Genomic DNA, 25305 nt, shown 5'->3' with positions numbered 1-25305 from the left:
ACACATTTATTTTCACATAAGTTATAAAATGTAATTTATGCAGCTAACTCTGAGATAAATTTGATGAGGACATAGATGTCAATGAAAAAAAAAGGGTTGGCACTGAAAGAATCCTTAATTTTTCCTTTTGAATTTATACATTCCAATTAATAGCTAAGCAGATGTAAAGCCTTAAATCTTTATTTCCAAATTGCCACGCATCTGGTACCTTGCAAGTCATTGTATCAAATAATAAATCTTTTATATCAATTTAAAAATCTGAACACATTCAAAAAAAGCAAACAATAATGCCTTCATTCTCTTAATGACCATAATCTACCATGAAATAAACCAATAAAAATATTGTTTTATAGAATATTAAAAGTAATCACATGCAAATTGAAAAGGGCTGGATCATTATCTATCACATAGGACTTTTGCAAAAAGTTATTTGCTTGGGTAGCAAGAAAATGCTATCTGATTCTCATTCTTAACTGATTCCTATTTCTTCTAGCAGCTTCTAAATCCCATGAAAATTGGGTGAATTTAAAATTGTATGATATGGAAAATGGTGTATCATCTCTAAGATATTCTGCTTCAGTCAAGCTTAGAAATAATATATTCTAAAAATAAGGTTTCTTACTTAGAAAACATATGGTGAATCTTCATGAAGTCAGTGACACAGGAGGAGTTGTCATGAAGTATGCTCCATTAGAATTGCTGAGGGACAGACTGTACTTTCCAACTAACGAATGTCCCATTTTTTTAATGTGGTTGTTCCTCTCTTTTCATATTACATACACAAACTCCTCCAATTTTTCTCTGTAAATCTGTGAAATGCTTTCTATCTCCTCCGAATTTACATTTTATTTTATTTATATTCAAGAAACATATTATATGCCCACTGTATATGAAAGTTGAAAGTGGAATAAAAAAAAAAGTAATTCTACCTTAAGTTCTGGAGACTGGTTGATTTCATTGCATAAAAGAAATTACATTACCGTAGAGTGTTTCTTTTAACTTTTGGCAACACTAGGGTTTCAACACTAGGGTTTGTAGTTGCTCGTGGTTGGTGCTCTACCATATGAGTCATGCCTCAAGTCTGACATTTTGTTGGTTAATTGGAGATGGAATCTCACAGACTTTTCTCCTTTGGCTGGCTTTGAATCTTGATCCTTCAAAGTCTCAGCTTCCTAAGTAGCTAAGATTATAGGTATGAGCCACCAGCACCTGACAACCAATAGTCATTTGTGGCTTTTTTGTTTGTTTGTTTGTTTGTTTGTTTTCAGTCATGGGCCTTGAACTCAGGATCTAGGCACTGTCCCTGAGCAATTTTTGCTCAAAGTTAGGCCCTGCCACTGTGAGCCACAGCTCCACTTCTGGTTTGCTGGTGGCTAAATGGGGATAAAAGTCTCACGGACTTTCCTGCCTAGGCTGTCTTTGAACCTCTTTGCACAGATCTCAGCTTCCTGAGTACCTAGTATTACAGATGTGAGCCACCAGCACCCAGCCTAATAGTCTTTTTTTTAAATAAGTTTTTATTGTGAAAATACTGTACAGAGGGGTTACAAGTAGGTACATTTTTATGTACTTCCATTTTAATCTTCTAGGCTCACTTGCTCATGGCTAGCATTCTACTATTGAACCATGCCCCTAGTCTAGATTTTTGCTGGTTATTTTGGAGATAGACTCTCTCAGACTTTGCTACACGGATTGGCTTCAAACCATGATCCTGATCAGACATCAGACTCTTGAGTAGCTAGAATTATAGCCTTCAGCCACTGGTACCTGGCTTTATATTATGTTTTTTAATATATTTTTATTGTAAAGATACTGTACAGAGGGGTTACAGTTACATGAGCAAGGTAATGACTACATTTCCTTTTTAGCACTGTTACCCCCTCCTTTGTTTTTCCCCTACCACCCCTTCCCTCCTCACCTCCCAAACTCTTCCCACCCCACCAAAGTTGTAAAGTTCATTTTCAACATAGTGTCTTGTACATCTCATTGATCTGTGTCACCATTTCAGCATCTTCACCTCCCTTTGATGCACCCCTTCACAAATATTTCTCAATACTGTGGTATATATAATGAACTATTGCCTATATTCTCCTTGTTTCCCCTTCATTCTACTACCCCAATCCCCTTGACCCCATTCTCCCTCTTGTGAGTACCCATTTCCTGGTATTTGGAAAATAGTATGGAATTTCCTCAAAAAATGAAGTATAGGACTACCCTGTGACCCAGCAATTCCACTCCTTGGCATTTATCCAATAGACCACAAACAAGGCCACACTAAAGCTACTAGCACAAGCATATTCATTGCAGCATTGCTCACCATAGCCAAGACATGGAATCAGCCCAGATGCCCCTCAGTAGACAAATGGATTAAGAAAATGTGGTATATATACAAATGGAATTGTACTCATCCATCAGAAAGAATGATATTGTAGCATTCAAAAGGAAATGGAAGACTTGGAAAAAAATTATATCAAGCAAAGTAAACCAGAACCAGAGAAACATAGGTTGTATGGTTTCCCTCATTTATGGTAGCTAGAACATGCTTAGAAATCTACAAGTAAACACTTTGGGTGGTAAGCAAGAGGTTACAAATGAATTAGCTGAAATGTAACAGTCTCTATGGAGAGTGCAAATAGATTAAGCCTATGTTCTTTTTAAATCTAACAACTATGCCTAAAGATCACCTATTCAGAAAAATCTTTTGTCCTTTGAGAGGTTTCATCTCTCCTGCACCTGAGTTGTTCTCTATCAGTGTACCTTATATATTCATACCGACTCTTTTCATGATTTGCATTTTCTATATATAATGTTATATGTAACATATGTATTTTTTATACTAAATAACCTAATGTATGTTTTCCACTAGATCATAAGCTCTATGGGATCAATCGGAAACTTATCTCCTATATCCAATAATTTCCCAAGGCATTTATTCCAATCCTTGGTACAGCATTTAACAAATGTTGACAGACTACAAATATTGTTCATACAAATAATATATTCATTTTCTAATATAGAGAAATGTTTATTCCTTTATTCATTTGATGTTCATTTATTTCTATAAAATATACTGAAAATACTTTTGCATGGCTCTGTTACTTCATTTTCTATATTATGTGAAAAGTATCTGTTTTCATGCTTTGATTTATAATATTGGAGGATAGCAACCATGTTTCACTTCCTTTTATATTTAGCACAGGGTTTGTACAAAGTAGATGTTCATCCTGATAAAGTAATAAAGGAGAATTTACAGTGTGCTACTGAGTATTTGAAATCATTTCTAAGAGTAAGCAAAGAAAATTATTTAATTTCACCACCAAAGTAACTAAGTTTCCTTTCATAATCTAGAAAATGTTAAGAAGTAGTGAAAAGCTTAAAGATCATTTCTTTCTAGATATATTTTTTTAATCACTGGGTAACTTATTTGTCCTACTTGGTATGAGCCTCTTGTTCATAGAGTTTACTAATTACCTTATAAACAGGACCTTTCTTTGATTATCTAGCATCAATTTTGTCACTTCACACTTGCCACTACCAAGTAAGACTGCTAAATGTTCAGATGAAAATGGACCTAATTTTTTTGTATGTCCTGGGGCTTGAACTCAAGACCTGGGCACTGTCCTTGAGTCCCTTTATGCTCAAGGCTAGCGCTCTACCAATTGAGCCACAGAGCCACTTCCGGCTTTTTCTGAGTAGTTTATTAGAGAGAAGAGTCTCGTGGACATTCTTGCTGGGCCTGGTTTGAACGGTGATCCTCCGATCTCAGCCTCCTGAGTAGCTAGGATTACAGATGTGAGCTACCAGTGCCTGGCTGACCTAATATTTTTAATTTGAGAAAAAATTCAAAATCTAGGTGCTTTGAATATAAATAATCTTAAAACTCAAGATGCATAGCTTAGATTGCAGCCTTGCTTTGTTTTTTAACCTTCAACATTAACATGGGTTTTTAAAATTAATTATACAGTAATCTTAGGGAGCCTCAGTGATTAGAAACATTGTAGTCTTTCAAATTTGAGTCAAGTTGCTACTTCTGCTACTGCTGCTGCTGCTGATTTACTAGGCCATCCTGAACTGGCCTACTTTACTCAGGCAGAGGTTCAGCAGAGCTCATGTCTTTGGGGAATATTGATGGATTTCCTAGATCGGATCTGTGTCCAGTGGTCAAGCAGTACCTAATCTACAGTGTTGTGGCAGCTGCTAAGTTGGCTAGTCACACTTCCTTAGATTCAGTCAGTAAGGAGACAACAACCCAAAAGGGATATTTTAAAGTTCATTATTTACATAGATAGCAAGGCAAGAACAGTACAGTGTCAGCTCCTCTTGTCCCTAGTCTCATAAGAGAATACCAAATCTAAGAGACTGGATGGATAGATGACACATGTCATTCTCTCTGAGAAGTCAATTCTAAACCATAACTAAACAGTTTTATATTCTGAAACTAGATCTCAAGCTGAGGTTATATGGCAAGTCTTCTGATTCACTGGAGTCAAGCTGGCAAATGAGAAATGAATCACAACAGCTTCTCACAAGTGTATTTTCCCATGTTCTGGGGAGGATTGCAGGGCACCCTGCTGAAATATGCATTATGCTATGGTTGGTTCTTGCCTACATGGCCTGTGTGCTATGTGGAAAAGCTGTTTCTATACAATCCGATAAGAAGTAGGGATTTCCAAGCCAGGCCAGTTTAAATGGTGCCATCAATCTATGAGGTCAGAGAATAATCAGATAACAGTAGGTATCATTAGTAATGTCTGAAAGAGTAATACAAGTAGTAATGGGTAAATTGAAAAATAGTTCATTCATTGTGGAACCATCTGAATAAAGTATTTTCATAGGTAGGCCTTGAGGAAAGGTAGAAGAAATTCAACTTGTGAAAAAGTTAATGTCCCATGGACACACTTTCTCATTTTGACATTTGCTTCTTCCACAGACATTAAGCTTAACTGTTGTCATTTTTAAGATAATGTCTCACATTTTTGCCCCTAGGTGGCCTGAGACTGTGATTCTCCTTCTTATGCCTCCCATGTAGCTGAGATCATAAGTATGTGCCACCATGACCTGCTAGTTGAATGAAATGGAGGTCTTGCTAATTTTTTTTAACCAAGGCTGGCCTTGAACCATGAACCTTGCAATCTCTACTTCCTGAGTGGATGAGATTACACATATATGCTACCCGGACCAGCCTATAAATTCCTTCTTGGTTGTCTCATATCTCACAGGTACTTTGTGTTTAGAATGTCCAAAAGAGAAGTCATATCTCATATTAATTCCTCCTCCAAAGTCTGATTTTTTTCTATTCTGTTTGTTATATGGAGATGAAATAATCTACCCTTTTACCCAATCTGGAATCCTGGGAATCATTCTTGATATTGCCTTTCCCCTAACTTCTCATATCCAGTGAATCATCAAGTTCTACTGGCTATTTATTAAATCGATCTTTTTCTCTCCATCTCCACCTCCACTGACCTGACTCATCATTCCACTGATCTATTGCCACATTCTCTAAGTTGACAGTCCTCACTGCTATGCTTCTTGAATTTTATTCCCCATGGCTACCGAAGTAGCCTATATAAAACAGAAATCTAAATATAACTGGCTACTGCATTGCTCAAAATTCTTCAATGTTTTTATTGTAGACAGTTTGTATTTCTCTGTTTCCCACCCCATCAGTCTTGTCTCCTGTCTCCTCTTGCTTTGCTTCCCCCCCCCCAGTATTGGGGTTTGAACTCAGAATCACTTGATCTTGTTTTTTGTTCATGGGTGGTACTTGAGCCATGATCCTACTTTTGGATTTTGCTGGTTAATTGGAGATAGGAATCTCACAGACTTTCCTACCTCAGATTGCTTCATCCTCCTCAGTAGCTAGGATTATAGGCTTGAGCCAGTGGTACCTGGCTTGCTTTGCTTTTTAATATTAGCCAGCCAAGTATCATTATATAATATTGGATAACTTCCTTCACACTGTTCTGTCTAAAATCACTTTTTGAATTGTTTATCTGTCATCCTTTAAGATCTTATTCAGGCATTGTCCTCTCCGCATAGTCTTCCTTCTACCTCTCAGGTATTCTTCTTTAGATAGATACTAGGACTATCTATTAATAATCATAAAGATCATATTCTTCTATTGAATGAACTATGAATACTCCTGTTTCCCCTCTCAGTCTTTGAGTACTGTGGTCATCAGTATGCACACAATCAACTTTTCTGATCATAGCTTATAACTGGAGCCATCACTCTGATGGTTCAAAACTGTTGAATAATGAACTTATATGCCCTTCATTAATGGCTGTTGAGTGCATTGGAAACATCCCTGGTGGGCTAGGGCTTTACCTATTAAGAAAAACTAATCTTGGTGGGTTCTGTGATTTTTATTAGACTGTGATTAATACAGCAGGGGGCAGCACTGGAAAAGAGCCCTTTAAAAACTCCATTGGAATAACCTCAAATCAGGCCAATTTTTCTTTACTCAGAGAGGATTACTGTAAATCTTGGTTGAGAAAGGACATGGCTTGATTTAATACAGTTTACCTTAGAGGCAAAACAACAAAGAAAGTATTCTACTAATTGAATTATCCTCTCCGGGCCCTTGTTCTCCCTGATAAATCTAAAGGGCAATTTTGCCTAAAGCAGTGCACTGAAGGCCTATTTACAGTTAAAGTTTCTTCCTACTTGCTTCTGTGATAATTAGAAACGTAGACAGATTGCTATCAGGTGGTTGGTTATACTAGGGACTTCAGTTCTAAATTTATGTATGTTTGTTGATTTATACTTGGAAGAAAACACTATTGTTCAGAAATTTCATTGAGCTCTCTTGGGATCAAGGTCGTTTTATATTGTTGTTGGGAATAATTTGTGTTGGGTTTATCATTATTAGTCTTATCAGAATGGCCTAGATAAAGTTTCTAACCAAAGAAAACAGTGTAAAGCAGCTAATTAGGAATTATAGGAAGAGTCTATACAAAACTAAATGGAAAAAAAATGGAAGCTCTGGTCCTTTTCCCTACTTTAGGACAAGAACTATCCACACAGTTGTCCTATGGTTTAGTGACTAGCTCATTCAAAAAAAGAGAGAGAAATATATATTATTTATTAAGGAAGCAAGAAATCTAGAAATTAAAGACAGTTATAGCTAAAAGGCAAACTCTTAGCAAACTGGGAAATTTTTCCTGTGAAAATATTTTATCTAAATGTTAAATAACTAAAACCATTAAAATGTGCCTAGCATAGTAACTCTGAGATTTGAAGCAGAGCAAGTAGCTTTGAAAAAGAAATAGTAAGATTAAGACCCCTATAAAATAACTTGCTTTACAGAAGTTAAAACCCTTTGCTCACAGTTCCAAAGAAATATTTACATTGTTTACTCCTGTCTTTGGCCCCAAAGAGAAGGACTTGCAGGTTCTTCTTTCAGTAAAGTCCACCTTTCTATGTCTTGATACCAAAATTCCAGTTAGAGGACTATTTGCAAATTCTTTGAAGATAACAGGAATCACTTCAATATAAAGTCTCAACTGAGAATATTTTGGTCAAGGGATTTAATGATTTACTGAAATCTAAGCGAGAAGAATTCAAAAGACAATGATATTCACTAGACACTATGTTGGAAATGAACTATACAACTTGGGAGGAAGGGGAGTAGGGAGGGCCAAGCAGGAGAAAATGAGGGAGGGAGTGACACTGTTCAAAAAGAAATGTACTCATTACCTTACTTATGTAACTGTCACCCCCTGTTCATCACCTTTACAATAAATAATTTTTTTAAAAAGACAATACTGTCAGAACTTGTGGCATAAGTTGGATTAAGAGATCATTTTAAAAACAAGTTCACAGATTAGGAAAGATCATTTCAAGTGATTCATTTTTTATGGCTTCTAGCACCCTAATAGCCTTAGCTATTAAGTTATGTCTTAGCTACTCAGGAGGCTAGGCTCTAAAGATCATGGTTCAAAGCCAGCCTGGGCAGGAAAGTTTACAAGTCTCTGATCTCCAATTAACCAAAAAAAAGCTGAAAATGTAGCTGTGACTCAAGTGGTAGGGTATTAGCCCTGAGTAAAAAAACTAAGGAACAGTGCCTAGGCCCTAAATTCAAACCCTAGTACTAGCATTCACAAAAAGATATATCTTCAATTAATTAATTTAAGTAACTTAATATTTCGACTTTGCTTGCTTCCAAAAAGAATCTAAGACTGTGTCCAAAGATTCAGAGTTTGGTTTTTACATCTAGACTGTTAAAATATATGTGCTATCATACCATTTAGTGCACTATGTTTTCATATGTATTTTATGATACCTCCCTCCCTAACCTTTAAGATTGTATTATGTATTAAGAAAGGGAAAAAAATGAGCTGCCCAACTTGTATACAGCTTGTTATGCTTATGAAAATGAAGCAAGATATTAAATTTTGAACAACAGGCCCAAGAATAGAAAAGCTAGTTTATTTGAAAAGATGTAGAGAATAATACAGGAATGATTTAGCTGAGTCATATGAAGTTAAGAATAATAGTGAGGGCAATGGTGAATTAATCGTTTTTTCTCTCTCAATCAAGAATATTTAAAGTGAAAAGCCAGTTGCTTTCTGAACAGCTTAAGTGAAAGATTAATGTAGATTATATTGTCAAAACCATAGCCAAATGCTATATTTTTGTGGGGGGAAACTTGAGGGAGGAGGATTTAGGAGAAATTCTTAGGCCTTTGTTGATTGTAGTAAATAGTGTAACTCTACAAGCACATGAGTTTTATAGTTGTTTTAGATGATAAAGAGAAGTAAATTCTCGATTGAAACATAGATGAAGGAGAATATGTTCAAATCCATTCCCTCAAATCTTTTCTCTGGGATCATTTTTTATTCTTCTAATCTTCTTTGACACATCTTTTTTATGAGATACACATTTCTTTTTACTATATCTTGGTATTTGACATTTTTCTTGATTGCTATTCCACTTATTCCGCAAGGGAAATTTTAGTTTTAACTTGCTTGCAACATGACTCATGGAGCATCTTGGAAACCCAAGTCACTGGTTGTGCATTTTGGTACTTTAAGAAAATTTTATCCCTTCCTATGTCATCACTGTTATTGGCTATAGTACTGGTCAGGCAGGACTACTCATGGTGACTCCAACATCTTTGTAATTATTATTCTGATGAAACATATCCCATTATTATCCAATTGACCTTCTATTCAGTGTTATTGTTCATTTTGTGACATGGATACAAAGCATTTTAAAATTTTCAAAGATCATATTCTGGAATCACCTTAACTTAGTGCTAATCATGCACCATGATCTGAGATGAATTATTTAACCTTTCTAAGCCTTGTTCATTAATTGAGTTAACATTTATTAAATTATGTATAATAAATTTAGAGAAAGAAAATGGCTGTAATGCCTAAAGTTTTCTCATCTGTAAAGTATGCCTAATGATAAAGCTGTTGTAAGGATAATATCCACTTAAAGTGTTTAGTACCTTGTTAATTAAAAGTCTACTTTTACAATAGTATTATTTTGATAAAAATTACTTTGTTTTGTGATATTGAAGATGATAGCTGAGGCCTCACACATGTTATGAAAGCCTTCTACCATTTAGCCACTTTCCCACCTCTGAGAAAATTACTTGTAATCTTATTTTAGAATGGTAACCCTTGCCAATATTGTATCCATTTCATTTAAAAATAGTAAACTGGTCCATAAATTATGGACATTAGAAATGGGCTTTTCTAGAAATACCAATATGATTTGTTCTTAGATACAATAAAAATGTAGGCACTTGGAAATATAGTACCTTTCAGTCTTGGTCAGGCAATAACAAATTGGTAATGACAATTATGATCTAGTTTATGACAGGAAAATGCCCTGAGTCCTGTGAGTGTAGACTTGTCTAATCTTCCAAATTTCTTTCCAAATTTTCACATGTATTGTAAATTTTGGGTTATTACAATGGTAAACAAGTCCAAACACAAGTATTAGTAAACATTGTTTTGCACTTTGAGCATGAAAACTTCAATATTTTAATTACTTTTGTTTCAGCTCTTGATGTGTGCATGGGAAGGGGGTTATCAAGTCATGCTGGTGCACAAAATGGAAATTTTGTAGCTTGTAAAATTGAGTTAGGGAAAAAAATGGTTACTGGGAGAACTGGCAATTCCTGTTGACATTGTTGAAATGATGACAGAAATAACAAAGTTTCTCTTTTAGTCAAAGAAACCATTGAAGACCGGGGGGGGGGGGGGGGGGATGCCTGTAATGGTGGTTGAGAGTTTCTATCTGTATTCTGTAGGATTATTTGTCATTTAAAGTGAAGACTCACTAGGCAAAACTGTATTTGACTGAGGATTGTGTTGTAGCCTGTGCAAGAATTTTGAAGAAAACAAGGTTTGAAGCATCATGTTGCTACCCGTTGGTTCTTATATAAGAACATTTGAACACAAAATGACATCCTCTGAAATTGGTCCTGGGAGCAATCAGTGTTGGAGGAGTTGGCTGAAAACCCCAAACAGCCCTTGGAGAAGGCATGTGGTGTGTGTGTGGGGAGGGGTGGGGTGGGGGGTGGAGAGACCTGTGTCAGGATCAGCACGACAGGCAGTTTGCCATTGACACAGTCAATGTTGGGCATCTAGACCCCGCTTATTATGGGGAGTGTGGAGGAGATCCTTCAGCAAGTACACTGATCTTGCTGCCTCATCATTGTTGCAATCTCGGCTAGCGGAGCCGGGTTGCCGTCTACAGCTTTCCGTGTCACCGTTCTCCATAGGCGTGCACAGGAATCATCTTGCTAAGCCCACCCAGAGCAAGGAAAGCCCCAGGGCTCCCTGTAACCTCCGCGCTTCCGTGGCGTCCCCTCTCCCCCGGTGAGCAGAGTCCCCAACTCTCAGTGTTCAACTAGTGAACAGCCCCGTCTCACTGCTCACAGCCACGGCTGGCTCATGCCACTGGGCACCTGACTGACTGACTGACCCACCCAGGGGCGGGGGGTGGGGGAGAACTAGCACTCTTGGCTCTCCTGGCTGGCTACTGCTGCGCACGCGTACTTCGGGGCTCAAGCGGACCCCCCAGGGAGGAAAGGTAACTGCGAGGCTGCCAGCAGCCCGCACCTGCCTTCTTGGCAGACAGACCCCCGGCTCTTGCCTCGTGCGGACACGCGCAGGCGCACGCGTCTCACTCGCCTGCCGTCGGCCCCGGGGGCGGGACCGCGCGGTAGCGAGCGGGGCGGGGGGCTCGTTGGAGCGCGCGCCCCGCACCCGAGGGCTGCAGAGAGATATTTTGGGTGGCAGGAGGCCCCTCGTCATTTCCGCCAAGCAGCTCGTCGTGCCGGGGGCTTCACTCCCGCGCTCGCGAGGCGAGCGGGCAAGTTGGCTGCGGGGTGTGCGGCGGAGCTTTCTTCCCCTCAGTGCCCCGACCCCCTTGTCTGCAGCAGCTCAAGCCATGAACGGAAGGAAGCCCTGAGGGGAGAGAGAACGGAGCCCGGTGGCGCAGCCACCACTGCTGCTGCCTCAGCTGGGACTGAGCGGACGGAGCGCGGAGCCCCTCCCGCGACCCCGGCACGCTTCCCAGGCACGCTTCCCTCGGCGCCCGCCGCTCGCTCGCAGCGCGCTGCTGCCCGCAGTCGGCTGAAGACACCGTAGAGCCCTCGAGGCCCCGGCACAAAAGCCGCCTGCTTTCTCCGCGTGCAACGCGGGGGGGCCACCCCGGGAGGCTGCGGCCGGCTGCAGACCCCACCTGAGAGCGGCTCCGGCTGCTCACTTGGTTTGGGTGGCTGAGCTCTGCACTCCACGCGGAACCCACCCGCGGTGCCCATGGCTCTCATCATGGAACCAGTGAGCAAATGGTCTCCGAGTCAAGTCGTGGACTGGATGAAAGGTACATGCCAGCTTTTGGGGGAGGGCGAGGCGGCTCCTGGGACACTGGGGTCTTGGCATGAAGGGTGGGGGGGGGGAAGAGGGGCGCCCGCCTTGGCACAGCCTGCCATCGGAGCTGCCACCAGCGGATCGTAGTGCATTAGCCCGGGCGGTGGCGCAGGGTGGGGGGACGACTGGCAGGGGCCTGGGGTCCCCCTATCTCCTTTTGTCTTCAGCCGGAGGGGCGCGCAAAGCCAGAGTGTGGCGGGCGCCACCTGGTTGGAAAGCAAGGAGCTGGGCAAAGGAATCCCAGCGCATCTTGCCCACTCCCCCAGCCTTCCTAAGCGCACCCCCAAAGCTGAGAGGACACGGTGACCCTCTTCTCCCAGATCAGGGAGGGAACTGTCTGCCCCACACACATACCATCCCGGGACCTGGTTCCCTGATAGCCTCATTTGCCAACCCCTTTGTTCCTAGAAACCTGACGCCCCCTGGGTGGCTGCCCCTGCCAGGTGCCCTCTCCAGCGCCAACTCTCCTGGCAACTTTTAAGTCTGCATAATGGGGTCAAGATGCGGTCGCCCCGGTTTGGAACCAGTGCCCCTCCCTTCTGTAGAGGTTGGGGCTGAGGTAGGCTGAGGTAGGAGCGAGTGACTTTCAGGTGGGGGGAAATGTGCGTCCCATGGGACAGCATCTGGGCTGGTTTGGGGTGGGGGCTCCCCACAATCCCCTGTGCGTCCTCTGGACTCTTTTTGCCTCCTCAGATTCAGGCAGATGGAGGCTTTGAACGTCGAAGCTTTTCTTCTTCTTTCTTTTTGGTATTTGTTAATGCCAAGTGTAGCGTGATGCACATTCAAGTATCTACTTATTTCTTCCATCTTGAAGGGTTACCCCTCCCCAACCCTCTTTTGCCGCTGGCAAACCACAGCCAGACACATTCACCTTCCTAATCGCAAATGTGGCCTTTTTCTCTAGTTCTGGGTTTTCCTGCCTCACTACCTCCCTCTGTTGTCTGAGTTCAGGGGCTTGTAGAGAACCTTCTCAGACCCAACTGAGGAGGGGCTGGAAGGGATGTCATAAAGGATCCCTGGCCAGACTTGGAAGACACTTGCCAAGTGTTGCAAGCTTTTCTGGAGGTCCTACTTGACCAGACCTCCTTGACCACAAACTCTGTAAGATAGACTCTCCATGGCTTATCTCTGAATATGTCTGTTCTAGAGATGAACCTGTCCTAGGGGCTTGCTTAGCAGCCAGAGACTTTCTAAGTTCTAGGTATTTGGAAATGAAAAGTAGAGGGATTTAAATGGATTGAACGTGTTGGAGAGAAACTCAATCCCATCCTCTGTGTCTCCCCATTTTCTGCCCATTCACTTATTCTTGTGGATTTTCCTTGGTTTATTTTGGTTCCCTTTTATCCCTTACTTGCCCCATTATTCTTCATTTACCTTTTCTTTTTCTAATATGTGGGAAGTGCGTTGTACCTGCAGAGCACCAGGGTAAATCTGAGTGAATTGAATTATACCTAACTCATTATTTATCCACTGTCCCCCGTGTTCTGAGCATTGTGCTAAGGTGCCATGGGGTTTGTAAAGATGACTAAGACAAAGTCCTGCAGTGGCTCATCGTTTCTGCTGCCTATCCTCTTTCTATATTTGCTATTGAAATTCCAGCTTCCTAGATTCCTCCCAGTTCCCCCTTTCTCTTCCCTCCCACCCCCTCTTTTCTCACACATAGAAAAACATCTGTCTTCTCTGTTTCTCCTTCATGGAAGAAAAAAACAGTATATGCAGGAAGCAAGACTTTTTAGTTAAAACTCTTTCTTTGAATTTGACTAAAAGATTAGTTTCATTTTGTTGCTGCAATGTTCAAAGAAAAGCTATCTTGCCTCCCTAGGAATTGGATTGCCTTCATAGACTACCTCTTACTAATTCCCATGATGCTTGTAGTGAGTGCTGCATACTCCATCTTCTTTAACTCCCACCCCGTTACATTCTTGCAATTTCCCTTCTTTCTACAGTTTCAGTCCACTGAAGGAAGTGCAACAAATGATGCATGTAATCTGACATGACACATTATTAGTTTTCAAGTATTCCAGCCCTTTAAAAATCTCTTCGGCCTAAAACGCAGGTTCTTTGAACTTAACATAACTAGCTGTGATTTTAAGTGCACATAATATTCACATTGAGTAATTTGTTTTTGTACCTGTTGGTGACGCATTTTTTGCACTCCTTGAAAAGATCAATGAGGTAGCCAAGACATAATTTGTGTATCTTTCAGTAACAAAGGATTGGAAGAGAATGACTGATTTAATTACCTGTTTCAGATCCCAGTTATCTGTTTCAAGTCCCACATTGCTTACAGCTTACATTTATGTAATACGCACATGAATTTGTTTAGAGATACAATCAGAAAATGACATTTTGCAAAGTAGTTGAGTGAAATGAACATTTCCTCAACTGGTACTTTACACTGTTCCCCTAATTAATTTTTCTCTATTCTTTTCTCCAAGTAAACTTTAACAAGATATTTACAAAATACTTTTTACCCTTTTCTTAGATTCAAAATGCTTTAAAAGTCACCTACCAATCTTGACTGTAGCTCAGAGGTGGTTAAACCTCATTTCATGTTGTATAATGTATAACGGTATAAAGCAGTACCAAAGAATTAACAAGATTCTCAGATGACTACAGCATTGTGGGAGTTCTCCAGATCATGCTCTAAATGTGACAGTTTCATCATCCCTAACATTTAAAGCATATAGCAAATGTTTTCAGCTGGTCACAATCATGAACAATTATAACTCTATTTAGTAAGGTATGTGTTTTATGTTTTTTCTAAGATATTTTTCCTCTTTACTAAACAGAAAAGAAACCATTAAAGAATAGATATGGTCATGTATTTATCATTCTAGACAATTTAGAGAAGTGCTACAAAAACTTAGCCATCACAGAGGAAAATGGAGGGGGAAAATTATATGATTTTTGAGGTTTGGTAGCATATATTGAAGATTATTTCTGAAGGGCCTTTTACACATAGCAATTCATTTGACATATTACTTTTCATTTAAATATAAATTTATATTTTAATATCAAAGACATAAGATGTAATTTTGTGCACCCCTAATTCCACTGTTAATAGTCACCAAATTTTCTATTGACAGTGGAAATTTGACGTGATACATTGTCAGTGTTAGTTGCAGCAAATATACAAACTCCTTATGAATCAGTAAAATAAGTAGTTATATTCCTGAAATTTTCTGATAATGATTTTGGCTATTTGGAGATCCCCTATAAATCTTTAAATGAACTAAAATTATTTTTATAAAAGTATTTTTGGAGATGAAATATTTATCATACATAAATTCAATATTCTTCAATTGACAATTATACTCAGTCCTCTTGTAGCTTTGATGAAATCTTAGATCTTTTCAAAGTGAAAAAAAGACAGAAATTATTGGGGGAATAAAGATCTAGGCATAAGTCTGGGAACAAAAGATCCCGGGGCATAAGAGTTAGGGGCATACTCAGTGGTAGAGCACTGCCAACAAACAAACAAAACCTAGGCAGCAGAGTAAGCTAATATTTGTTTCTAAGTTTTAGTTCCTATTTATTTGGTTTCAGAGCCTGGAGATAACTCATTATCTGCAGTTGCTTGAATTCACTTCTTTTCCGTTCTTAGACTAACTGAAATACAACAAAAACCTCTGAACACTTCAGGGCCTTTCTTAGTAATTTTATTACTAATTTTCTTTGTCCATCTCACACCTGTAATTCCAGCTTTCTTTTCATACTTCTTCCAGTTTTGAGACAAAATATCCAGAGGACTAAGGTAGTTATGTTTCTAAGATGAGCTCCTACCATGAAATCTTTGTTCTAGTGATCTTTACTCTCTAGGTCAAATAAAATGGTTATGGTTTCCAGAGTAAACCACCAGACCTGCATTGCTGCTCTTCTCTTGTGGTCTTTGGAACTTAACGTTCACCAAACTTGTATTATCATAATCCCTCAAATAATCTAAATTTTAAAGACTTTTTTTCCCCTCAACCCATACCATACATGACTGCTGTACTCTTTGCTGCTTAAACCTTTTATTTTCTTACAAGAAGAATTTTCTGACTTATAATTTCTGTCTTCATGACTCAGCCATCTTGAGGAGAGAAAATGAGATACATTATGTTAGGTATAAAAAACAAAACCAGTCTTTTGCACACAACCTTATAATAGAGGAAAATGTAGTGAGGAAGTAAGGCCTATTCAGTATAAAAGTTAAATGCTGAGTTTAAATGCTTTAGCAGAGAATGTATGCCTTCTAATGAGGCAAAGAAGTTTTGACAGGTACAATGGTCTTTGGTAATTTTTTTTCTTTCTGGACCTAGAGCTTAGGTTGAAATTTATCTTAATCGAAAGAGGAAAATGTCATAATTTTGAGTTAAATTTTCTTGAGGGAGAGATCAGAAGTCATTTTCTGTCAGGAACTTAAAACCCTATATACTATAAAAAGCATATTAAATTTAATTGATTGAATTGGTTGCATAACTTCTTTTAGAAAAAAATAGACTTTTGTATCATTCAAAGTGACTAGATATACACTAACATTCATCTATTTGGGATCCAAACATTTTTGGAAAATCCTTGTAGTTTTATGCAAAGAATACACCTTTTAACATACATCGTTCACAAGAAGCCCTTTTTTATTTAGTGTTGTTAACATTTGCTTCTTAGGTTAGCATTCATAATTTAATCCTAACTAGGAAGAGACAATATGCTTATGTGGTTATATTCTGGTCCTGAGATGTTGTTTACTAAATGCATTTTCATAGAAGATGCTTTAATAAGTTGTTTTACATAAGTCATTCTTTGTTTTAGAGGAATTGGCTGCTGTAAGAAATGACAATGACATTGACAAGCCTATGCCAATACAAAGACAGGTACTAACAATTGTACATGGTCATTTTTTTAAAAGTTTGCCTTATGCAAATATTGTGAATCAGGAAGACGTCTAAGGGGAGGGTGTGGTTTAATCAACTATTTGAACTATCAAGACATATTCTAAACAGAGTATATGTGTTAATGTACAGACACTGTAAGGGACTGGAGTTGAAACAGAATGATTAACCAGAAGGGTTTGTCTAGGGTTGTCTGGTTGAAGGGGAGCGATGGGCAGGAGAGGGAAAGTGAAGGAGGAGTGTGAGTAGGTGGCAAAAAAGTACAAGAACAAATCTGCATTTCATAAAGACAATAAAACTCTCATCATGTCCTGAGTTTAAATAAATACCACATTATAAAACTTGGACTGCCAAAAATAAGCCCACAAAGAATGTGTATTGCATTGGTACAGCTGTTTTAAATCTGTTTCTCAGGAATAATTTAGAAATGATGTTAAAATGGGTTATTTTGAAGATTAATTACATCATTAACATGATGTTGTTGGATATTTAGATTTTTTTGGTCCAAATTTTTATATGAAGAATGAAGATAGGCTTTCAAGGATTAATTATGTTCTTAATGCCATGATAAATTATCATTTCACTTGTAGCACAAGATTAGAGATCTAACAGAAAAAAATCCTAACTTTCTATGTGACTTACTTATGGTACTTCACACATAAGCCTTATTGTGAAAGACAAAACATTAGCTTCTATGAAATGGAGTAGAATGATGGAACAGCTCTACAAATTTAAAGGAGGGAGCAGGTAATTTTGAAAAGAAAACTGGAGTCTAAAACTTTTCATTTTTATGAGTTTTGTCATGGCTTACTGTCTAAAAGCAGCAAGTATAGCCTTCAATATGGAATCATTGTGTTGGATAACATTCAGTGAGTAAAATCCATTTTTTATGAATAATATAAGCCTCTGCTCCTCAAAATGGTTTATTTCTATGGTGGTAAAAGTCAAATAATCAAAGGAACTGGAGAGTTTATTTTTGCTAAGCATTTTTAAACATTATTTTCATATTTAAGCAAACATGGATATTATGTCCATAAAGTAGAAAAGAAAATTAGTCTGACTTTAAAGATGAGAGCAGAAGCCTAACAGGAATGTTAGGCTTGCAGCAAGCTGTTTGAAGCTGCATTCCATATACCTCCCAGGGTTATGAGTACACTCTGTTCAGCAGTTATGGACATCAGTGGAAAAGTTTGAGATGTGGTCGTAGGGTTTAGAAAAGGTAAAATGAATGTACTCTGATTCTTCCCTTTTATCCCTTTTTCCACAAAGAGCAAAATATGACCTTTTCAGTCAAGGTAATAGTTACAGCATCTTGAAACCAAGATTGTTTAACTCCAAACTTGCACTGACATCAATATATGATAAATAAAAATTGGTATGCAATGTTAACTATCACAACATGACTGTTAGATATTTACTTGACATTAACATACTTAGAAGTTAGTATGTTGGGTAGGTTGGATAGTCTTCTGATACAATGGTAGATAAGAAGAAAACACATTGTGTTATTTTCCCTTTAATTGTTGTCCAGTGTCCTTTTTTATGTTGTTTTCTTGAACTTTAAAGTTTTGTTTTGGATACATCTGTTATTTTATTTATTTTTTTTCATCTTTTTTTTTTCATCTGTTATTTTAAAACAGGCTTGCAACACTTTCACTGAAGTAATACCTACAACAAATCAATAGAAATCTGGCCTACATCCTGGATTTTACTTTTTTTTTCAAGTTTATCAAAGATTATAAAAACTATTTTCTAACAAGATGCTGGTTATGCTTATAATGTAATTAATTAATAAACCTTTTATGGTGTGACATTTTTCAAGATGCATTGTATTCCTAAACTGCTGGGTTGAATGGCAACTCCTTTGTACAACTACTTAAAGATAATAAAAATATTATTAATTTACAAAACATAAAATACTAGGCTTAATGATTAATTAACCAAATGGCTAATTATTGCATTAATGGGTAACCTTAACATTTGCCGAATACTTGCTATAATTTTGTTGTGCTGTATATGCGCACTATAGGCATTTATTTCTTATGCTTTTCTTCACTCATTTACATTATTTTCAAAAAGGATCATAATCCTGAGGAGTTGTGGTTTTTCCTCCCAGAGATGAAAGTTCTTGTTTTAATTTGGGGCAATTCATTTATATATTTTTTAAGACAAGCCACTGAAGTATTTATAAGTACATATACAAGAGAAAATGTAGGGTTTTTTTTTTTTTTTTGCTAACGTTGCTCAAAATAAGCATATAGTAGTCCAATTGCTAATTTTACTATTGGCCTACTGGAGCTTATTTAGAAACCAAGTTCCATATAGTGAGTTATGTCAGGGCTTCTTCCCCATTTCCCAACATATTAGTCCAGGAGGAGCTTCCTGGCAATCTCTCTTGGCAACTTAAAATCAATGCCACAAAGTCTTTTTTATTCAGAAGGCTGTTTCCATGCCTTCTAGCTATTAGATCAGAAGCATTCAATTTGATGTAGAATTCTCACATGCAAAAAAAAGTTGTCTCTGGGAAATATTTTGGATTAGACAAGTTTTTCTTTCTAGGTGACCTGTAGACATACTGCTTTTTTTTTTTTGCTTTCAGTTTTTATAGACATACTGCTTTGAGTTTATGGTAAAAAGCTGTTAATTGAAATTCCAGTTGTTTGGAATTTGTGACTATTGCACTGGGCTGTTATTGAAAATAACTTTATTGTGTTATCTATAAGTAGTTGTACAAAGGAGTTGACATTTAACAAAGCAGTTTATGAATACAATATACCTTAATATATGAACAATGTCTATGCTCATCATTCTAATAATGCATATAAGACTGTATAAAAAGAATATTGTGTTTTTAAGTAATGTGTTTGCCAAGAGTCTTTTATACTGAAAATATAGTTAGAAATGATTTGACGTTTAGTTAGCATTTTTACATTTTGGGAGTTGTATTTTTTATCCTTAGGAGTATTTTTTTTTATTTTTTTGTGAACACACTGTACAGAGGGGTTACAATTACATGGGCAGGTTAATGCATACATTTCTTATCAAGTATTGCAGCCTCCTCCTTTGTTTACCTTCACATCCCTTCCCAGCCTCCCCCCCCAACCCAATCCTCCCCGCCTCCCCCCCCCCCCCGCACCAACATTGTAAAGGAGTATTGTTATAAGCATTATATAATACAATTTGATTCTCCCTAAAATTTACCCAAACTGGAAAGGGAATAGTTATCAGTGTTTTAAATAGACAGTGATCAGAGGAGTTTAGCATCTCAACACAGATTGTATAAGATTATTCAATGATGGAATTGGGTTTCACATCGATTTCCCCCTCCCCAGCTGAACTGGATATACAATTTAGTGGATGAAGAACTCAGTTTACATAACATATGCAATTATTTTCAGATTTCACTTTTTAATTTCTTGAGATATCTGTTCTTTAAAAATTGACAACAAGCCAGGCTCTGGTGGCTGTACCTGTAATCCTAGCTACTCAGGAAGCTGAGATATAAGGATCACAGTTCAAAGCCAGCCCGGGCAGGAAGGTCCATGAGACCTTCTGGCTCAGAAGTGGAGCTGTGTCCTAAGTAATATAATGCTAGCCTTGAACTAAAGCTCAGTGACAGGTTTTGAATTCAAGCCCCAGACTGGCGCGCGCACGCGCGCGTGCGCACACACACACACAATTGGCAACATATATAATACAGTACACTTAATAACACTTTGGAATAAGATGTTTGGTTTATAACCTGTTGCCAGCATTTCTTAGCTATGTGGATTTAGGTATGGAAGGATTAAGTAATTACACAAGATTTCTCATTTTTTTCTTATACAATAAAGGTTTTTTTTTTTTTATTACCTAGAGTTACCAAATTAGAAGTGTCCCTACCGTTGACAACATTTTATCTTGAATACTTAAAATAATGCATTATATGTAAGTACATGAAAATATAAAGTTTATTTATTTATTTTTGGGTCTGGTCGTGGGGGCCTGAACTTGGCTTGGGCGCTGTCCCTCAGCTCTTCAGCTCAAGGCTAGCACTCTACCACTTGAGCCACAGCGCCACTTCTGGCTTTTTTTCATTTTGCTTATGTGGTGCTGAGGAATCAAACCCAGGGCCTCAGGCATACAAGGCAAGCGCTCTACCACTGAGCCACCTTCCCAGCCCCTAAAGTTTATTTTTAATCAAGAAAGAGATTGCATTCTGCTGGTCATTTTATTGAGCCAAAACTAATAATACATGTTATTTATTAAGTACTTATTCCCTGCCATGTGTTGTGTAGTTTTCTCTATATTATCTTTTTTTAAATTAATTTTTTATTGTCAAGGTGATGTACAGAGGGGTTACAGTTACATAAGAAAGGTAATAAGTACATTTCTTGTTAAACTTGTTACCCCTTCCCTCATTTTTCTCCTACTTTCCTTCCCCCACCCACACCCCCAAGTTGTACAGATCATATCCAACATATTGTCTTCTGCATATCATTGTTGCATTGGTTCCCCCTTTGCTTATGTGAGCCCTGACAGATTAGAATTGTCTATACTTTATAGATGAGGAAACATGCTTCGATTTTTGCTTAAAAATGTTGAATGAATTATATCTCTACACTTATATTGAACATATTTAAGTACACTGCACATTAATTAACTGTACAAAACAGTGGGTTTCATTACAACATTTTCCTGATATCATATCTATTCCCATCTTGTGGTCCCTTTATGTAATATTATTTTTATCCATTCATCTGCCGTGCATACCTAAGCTGATTTTGTAACAAGGCTATTGTGAATAGTGCCATTATGAACATGGGTATACAGGCATCTCTTTTGAATATTTGATTTATAACTGGTTCTAAAATATGTGCTCTTTCTATTGTATAGAAAGAGCTAGATGTGACATGAAAGGGAATACTTTCAAAGATTTCTATATCTTCTATACTTTCTGGGAATACTTTCAAAGATTTCTATATCTTCTCCTTAGTCCTACTTATCTACTAAAGTGAACTGTGGTTATTGTGTCCATTTGGCCTCCAATAGGGTATGTCTGTACAGGGAGATGTTTCTGCTTCAAATAGTTCTAGCTAGTGACAAAGAGGCCACATAACTGTAATCTTGGTGTTAGCTTTCCTACTTTATAGGGAGTTTGGTGTTGCCTCTTGAATCTAGACCTAGATAAAGAAATAGCTCATATCACTGCTGTTCTAATTAAATGTTGAGAAGATATTTTTTCTTCAAGGGATTGCTAATTAAAATACATAGTGGTTAGCATTGATATCTGCATTTCACCAGTGTTTCTTTGCAAATTTTATTCAGTACTTCCCCATAGTGTGAAGCCCTTAAAAATTCAGCAAATATTAATTACTTCTCTAAAGTTGTTTGTATGAAACAATTATTATTTTCCAGATATTGATATGAGATCATAGCATTAAAGTGCAAGAGAAAATGTAATTGTAATCAGAATACATTTGTATAATGAATACAAGTCATGGAGTGATCAGGTTGAACTAGAGATATTTTTTCATCTGTTGATTACTTGTAAAATGGTAGCTAAAGGTACAAACCCATCTGCATCACATTTTAAAGGCTGCATATAGTTTTGTATATTTATCTTATTTGTTCAGAGGAAAAATACAAAAATGTTAAATTCTCCCTGTTTTCCAATAAAGAATGGAAGTGAGCCTGCTTTAGAATAGCAAGTTGAAAGTAAGTAAAAATAATAACTTGTTACTGTGAAGAGAATGGATTGAAGTTTCCTGGATTTTTATACAAGCTATCACAGTACCGAGGACAATAGACACTTTAAACAAATAATTGCTATGAACTGTTGTAATTAACAATATTTTGAAGTTGCCCTAGCATTGTCCACTTATTATGCAAAGCACATCTTTCTTCTTCAGTACTCATTAGCCTTTTAAATCCCTATGAATTAAAGTTAATTTTATCTGGGAATATTTTGAGAATTTTATCACTTTCCTTGAAATAATTGATGACATCCTGTGTTAAAAGCAGACTGAGAGGAGATAGCCTATTAAATATTACAATACTGTTAATTTCCATCTTAATTTAGGATGTTTCTGATTTAATATTTAAAGGCATTGTTTGCTTATTTTTTTAAGATTTTTTAAATGAATCTACTTTACCAGCTAATTCTAATATTGATACTGAAAACCAACATATACACAGTATAGAAAATAAAGGAGAATAATAGAGAACTAGCCTACATTAGCAATTCTCCTTCACAAAAAAATTAATATACCCTTCCTATAATAAAAAGTAAAATGGTTAATAATAAAATAATTTGGGTTCTAAATGTAGATAGTATGATTGTAGGAAAAAATAATTGACATTTTACCTACTTACAATGAATATATGGATTTAACTGAACAATAAACTCAGATGCTATTCCATATGTATAAGAAAATAGAAATACAGTTGGAGATCCTAAAATTATTTTTTTTAATGAATATTAAGAGAAGTAATAACAGTCTAGAGCCATTTGATTTGTCACCCTACTAATTCCTATTGAGTATTTAGGATGCGTTTGGGAAAGCACCACAACCTTTTGGAGAAATGGCAGATTCCAAAGTTGGAAAAAATAAGATGATCCCTGGAGCATATTACAGTGCTAGTAAATAATGAAGCACTCAAAAAACCCAACACCAGCATGTCAAGTCTGTTCAAGTCCCCCAAAATTTGAAGACTAAAGTAGCACTGGATGTTAGTCCAATGTATTTTATTTTTATGAAAGAATTTTACACCATTTTACTTTTATGAAAGAAATAGCCATGATTTCATATTGATGTAAATAAATGATTCAATAAATAACAGACAAGTTCTCCACCTTAGATAATTCCAAATAAATTATGTCACATATTCTCCTCACCAAGGAGGTGTTTCTTACATTACCATATCTTGCTTGTGATTATGCTTAATGACCTGCTTCAAAGAAAACAATATAGAAGACAGAAAGGAGGAGATACGTAACTTCACAGAAACATGGCAATTGTGACTGTTACCAACATTCTCATAAAACTTGGTATCATGTTCCCTTGATGTGATATATAATGAGGATGGCATTCCTGTACAACTTGTAATCACATTCTGGCAATCAAAAAAAACAGCATTAGAAAACTCCAAATTTAGGGACATTTTAAATGATACTTGACCAATAGTCCTCAGATTTGTTAAGGTTGTCAAAAGTGAAAAAGGAAGGCTAAAAAGATAGGTTATAGTGTCTTGGATTGTATACTGGAAAAGAAAAAGTATATTAGGAAAAACTAATTAAATCCAAATAAAGCATGAAATTAACAGTGTTCCAATTTTGGCTCCTTAGTTATGACAAATGTACCATATGAGTATGAGACTTCCCTAATACTAGGGAAATATGGGTACATAAGGAATTCTCAATACCAATTTTGCAGCTTCTATGTAGATCTTAAAACTATACTGGAATAAAATGTATATTTAAATTTAAAATGTTATAGTTTAATATATGTTAAATTTGGTAATAACAAATAATAAGCAATGTCTCATATATAAATAATTTTACTTGCCTCTTTGGACACATTAATAATAAACTGCCCCAAACTAGCACCATCTGCTTATTTTACCTCAATGTTAACCAATTTGCAGTTAAACTCTTGTACAGAAGAGTGTGCTATTCTAAATCTTGTTAACAAAGTCTGATTCCCAGCACTCGTTCTAATTATAATTTCTGTTTCTGCAGACACTTTAGGCAGGAATGTTAAACAAGGCATGAATATTTTTGAGCAAGTAAATGTTGTGGTTTATAATAATTGATTTTCAGCTGTATCAATATAAATGTGTCTATAAATATGCACATATATTTACTTAGGGCAGATACTTGTCTAGGATTGATTTGCTGAAACTGAATATAATGGAAAGGCATTTTCTGGTTATTTTTCTTCAGTTGAGGCAATGTTTTTCTTCTTGTCATTAACTATAACACCTTACTTTCATCACATAATGGGTCTGTTAGGTGTGATTAGCAACTGAGTTTGGATTATGAGGATGGTTGGAATTTAAGACCTCCTGTAATTTCCAAGAAATTACATTGAATTTTAAAAATAGACCTACTTTTATACTTGCACTCAATTCCTCTACCGTTTTAGTTCGGTTCTTTTTTGTTTTTTAGTTTAGTGATGTGAAAATTTTTAAAAGAGCAAACTCTAGTAATAGGAGACTGTGACCAAGAACTTGATGCATTAACCAGATACTTCTTCCTTGACACTAAATTGAAATATAATTGTCACTATTTTAACTTACTTGATTTTTTTCTTATTAACCTACCTTCATAAAAGTATGTTGTTCTGTTGATGTTGGTATGGATATCATAGAATTGTCCTCTTGAGTTACTGCTAATGTCTTTTTCTGACCTTATGCTCTGTGGCTACCACATTAATCGTGCATTAATGTGATCTTTGTGAAATGCTTCTGCTTTTGTACATAGTATGACTTAGCTATGCTCAAAAGAATGAAGGAGAGGGGCTGGGAAGGTGGCTCAGTGGTAGAGTGCTTGC

At 37.1% G+C, this 25305-nt stretch overlaps 1 protein-coding gene across 5 annotated transcripts in view; it reads left to right on the top strand.

Annotated features, from left to right (window-relative positions):
* Nucleotides 1-11232: 11232 nt before the first annotated feature.
* The window catches only part of Cnksr2 (connector enhancer of kinase suppressor of Ras 2), a 220159-nt gene continuing 206086 nt past the window's right edge, over nucleotides 11233-25305 (top strand). For 2 of the 5 annotated variants that reach the window (XM_070040728.1, XM_070040725.1), the window contains exon 1: nucleotides 11234-11850. In XM_070040728.1, coding sequence (XP_069896829.1) covers nucleotides 11787-11850 — 64 coding nt within the window. In that variant the 5' untranslated portion in view covers nucleotides 11234-11786. Of the gene's footprint in view, nucleotides 11851-25305 lie in introns of all 5 variants that reach the window. The other 3 variants (XM_070040726.1, XM_070040729.1, XM_070040727.1) reach the window with 3 other exon arrangements.

This window comes from Dipodomys merriami, unplaced genomic scaffold (genome assembly GCF_024711535.1).
Source record: "Dipodomys merriami isolate MVZ:Mamm:240054 unplaced genomic scaffold, mDipMer1.0.p SCAF_3, whole genome shotgun sequence".
Classification (NCBI taxonomy): domain Eukaryota; kingdom Metazoa; phylum Chordata; class Mammalia; order Rodentia; family Heteromyidae; genus Dipodomys; species Dipodomys merriami.
Note: the sequence above shows the minus strand (reverse complement) of the source record. Positions and strands in the feature narration are given on the sequence as shown.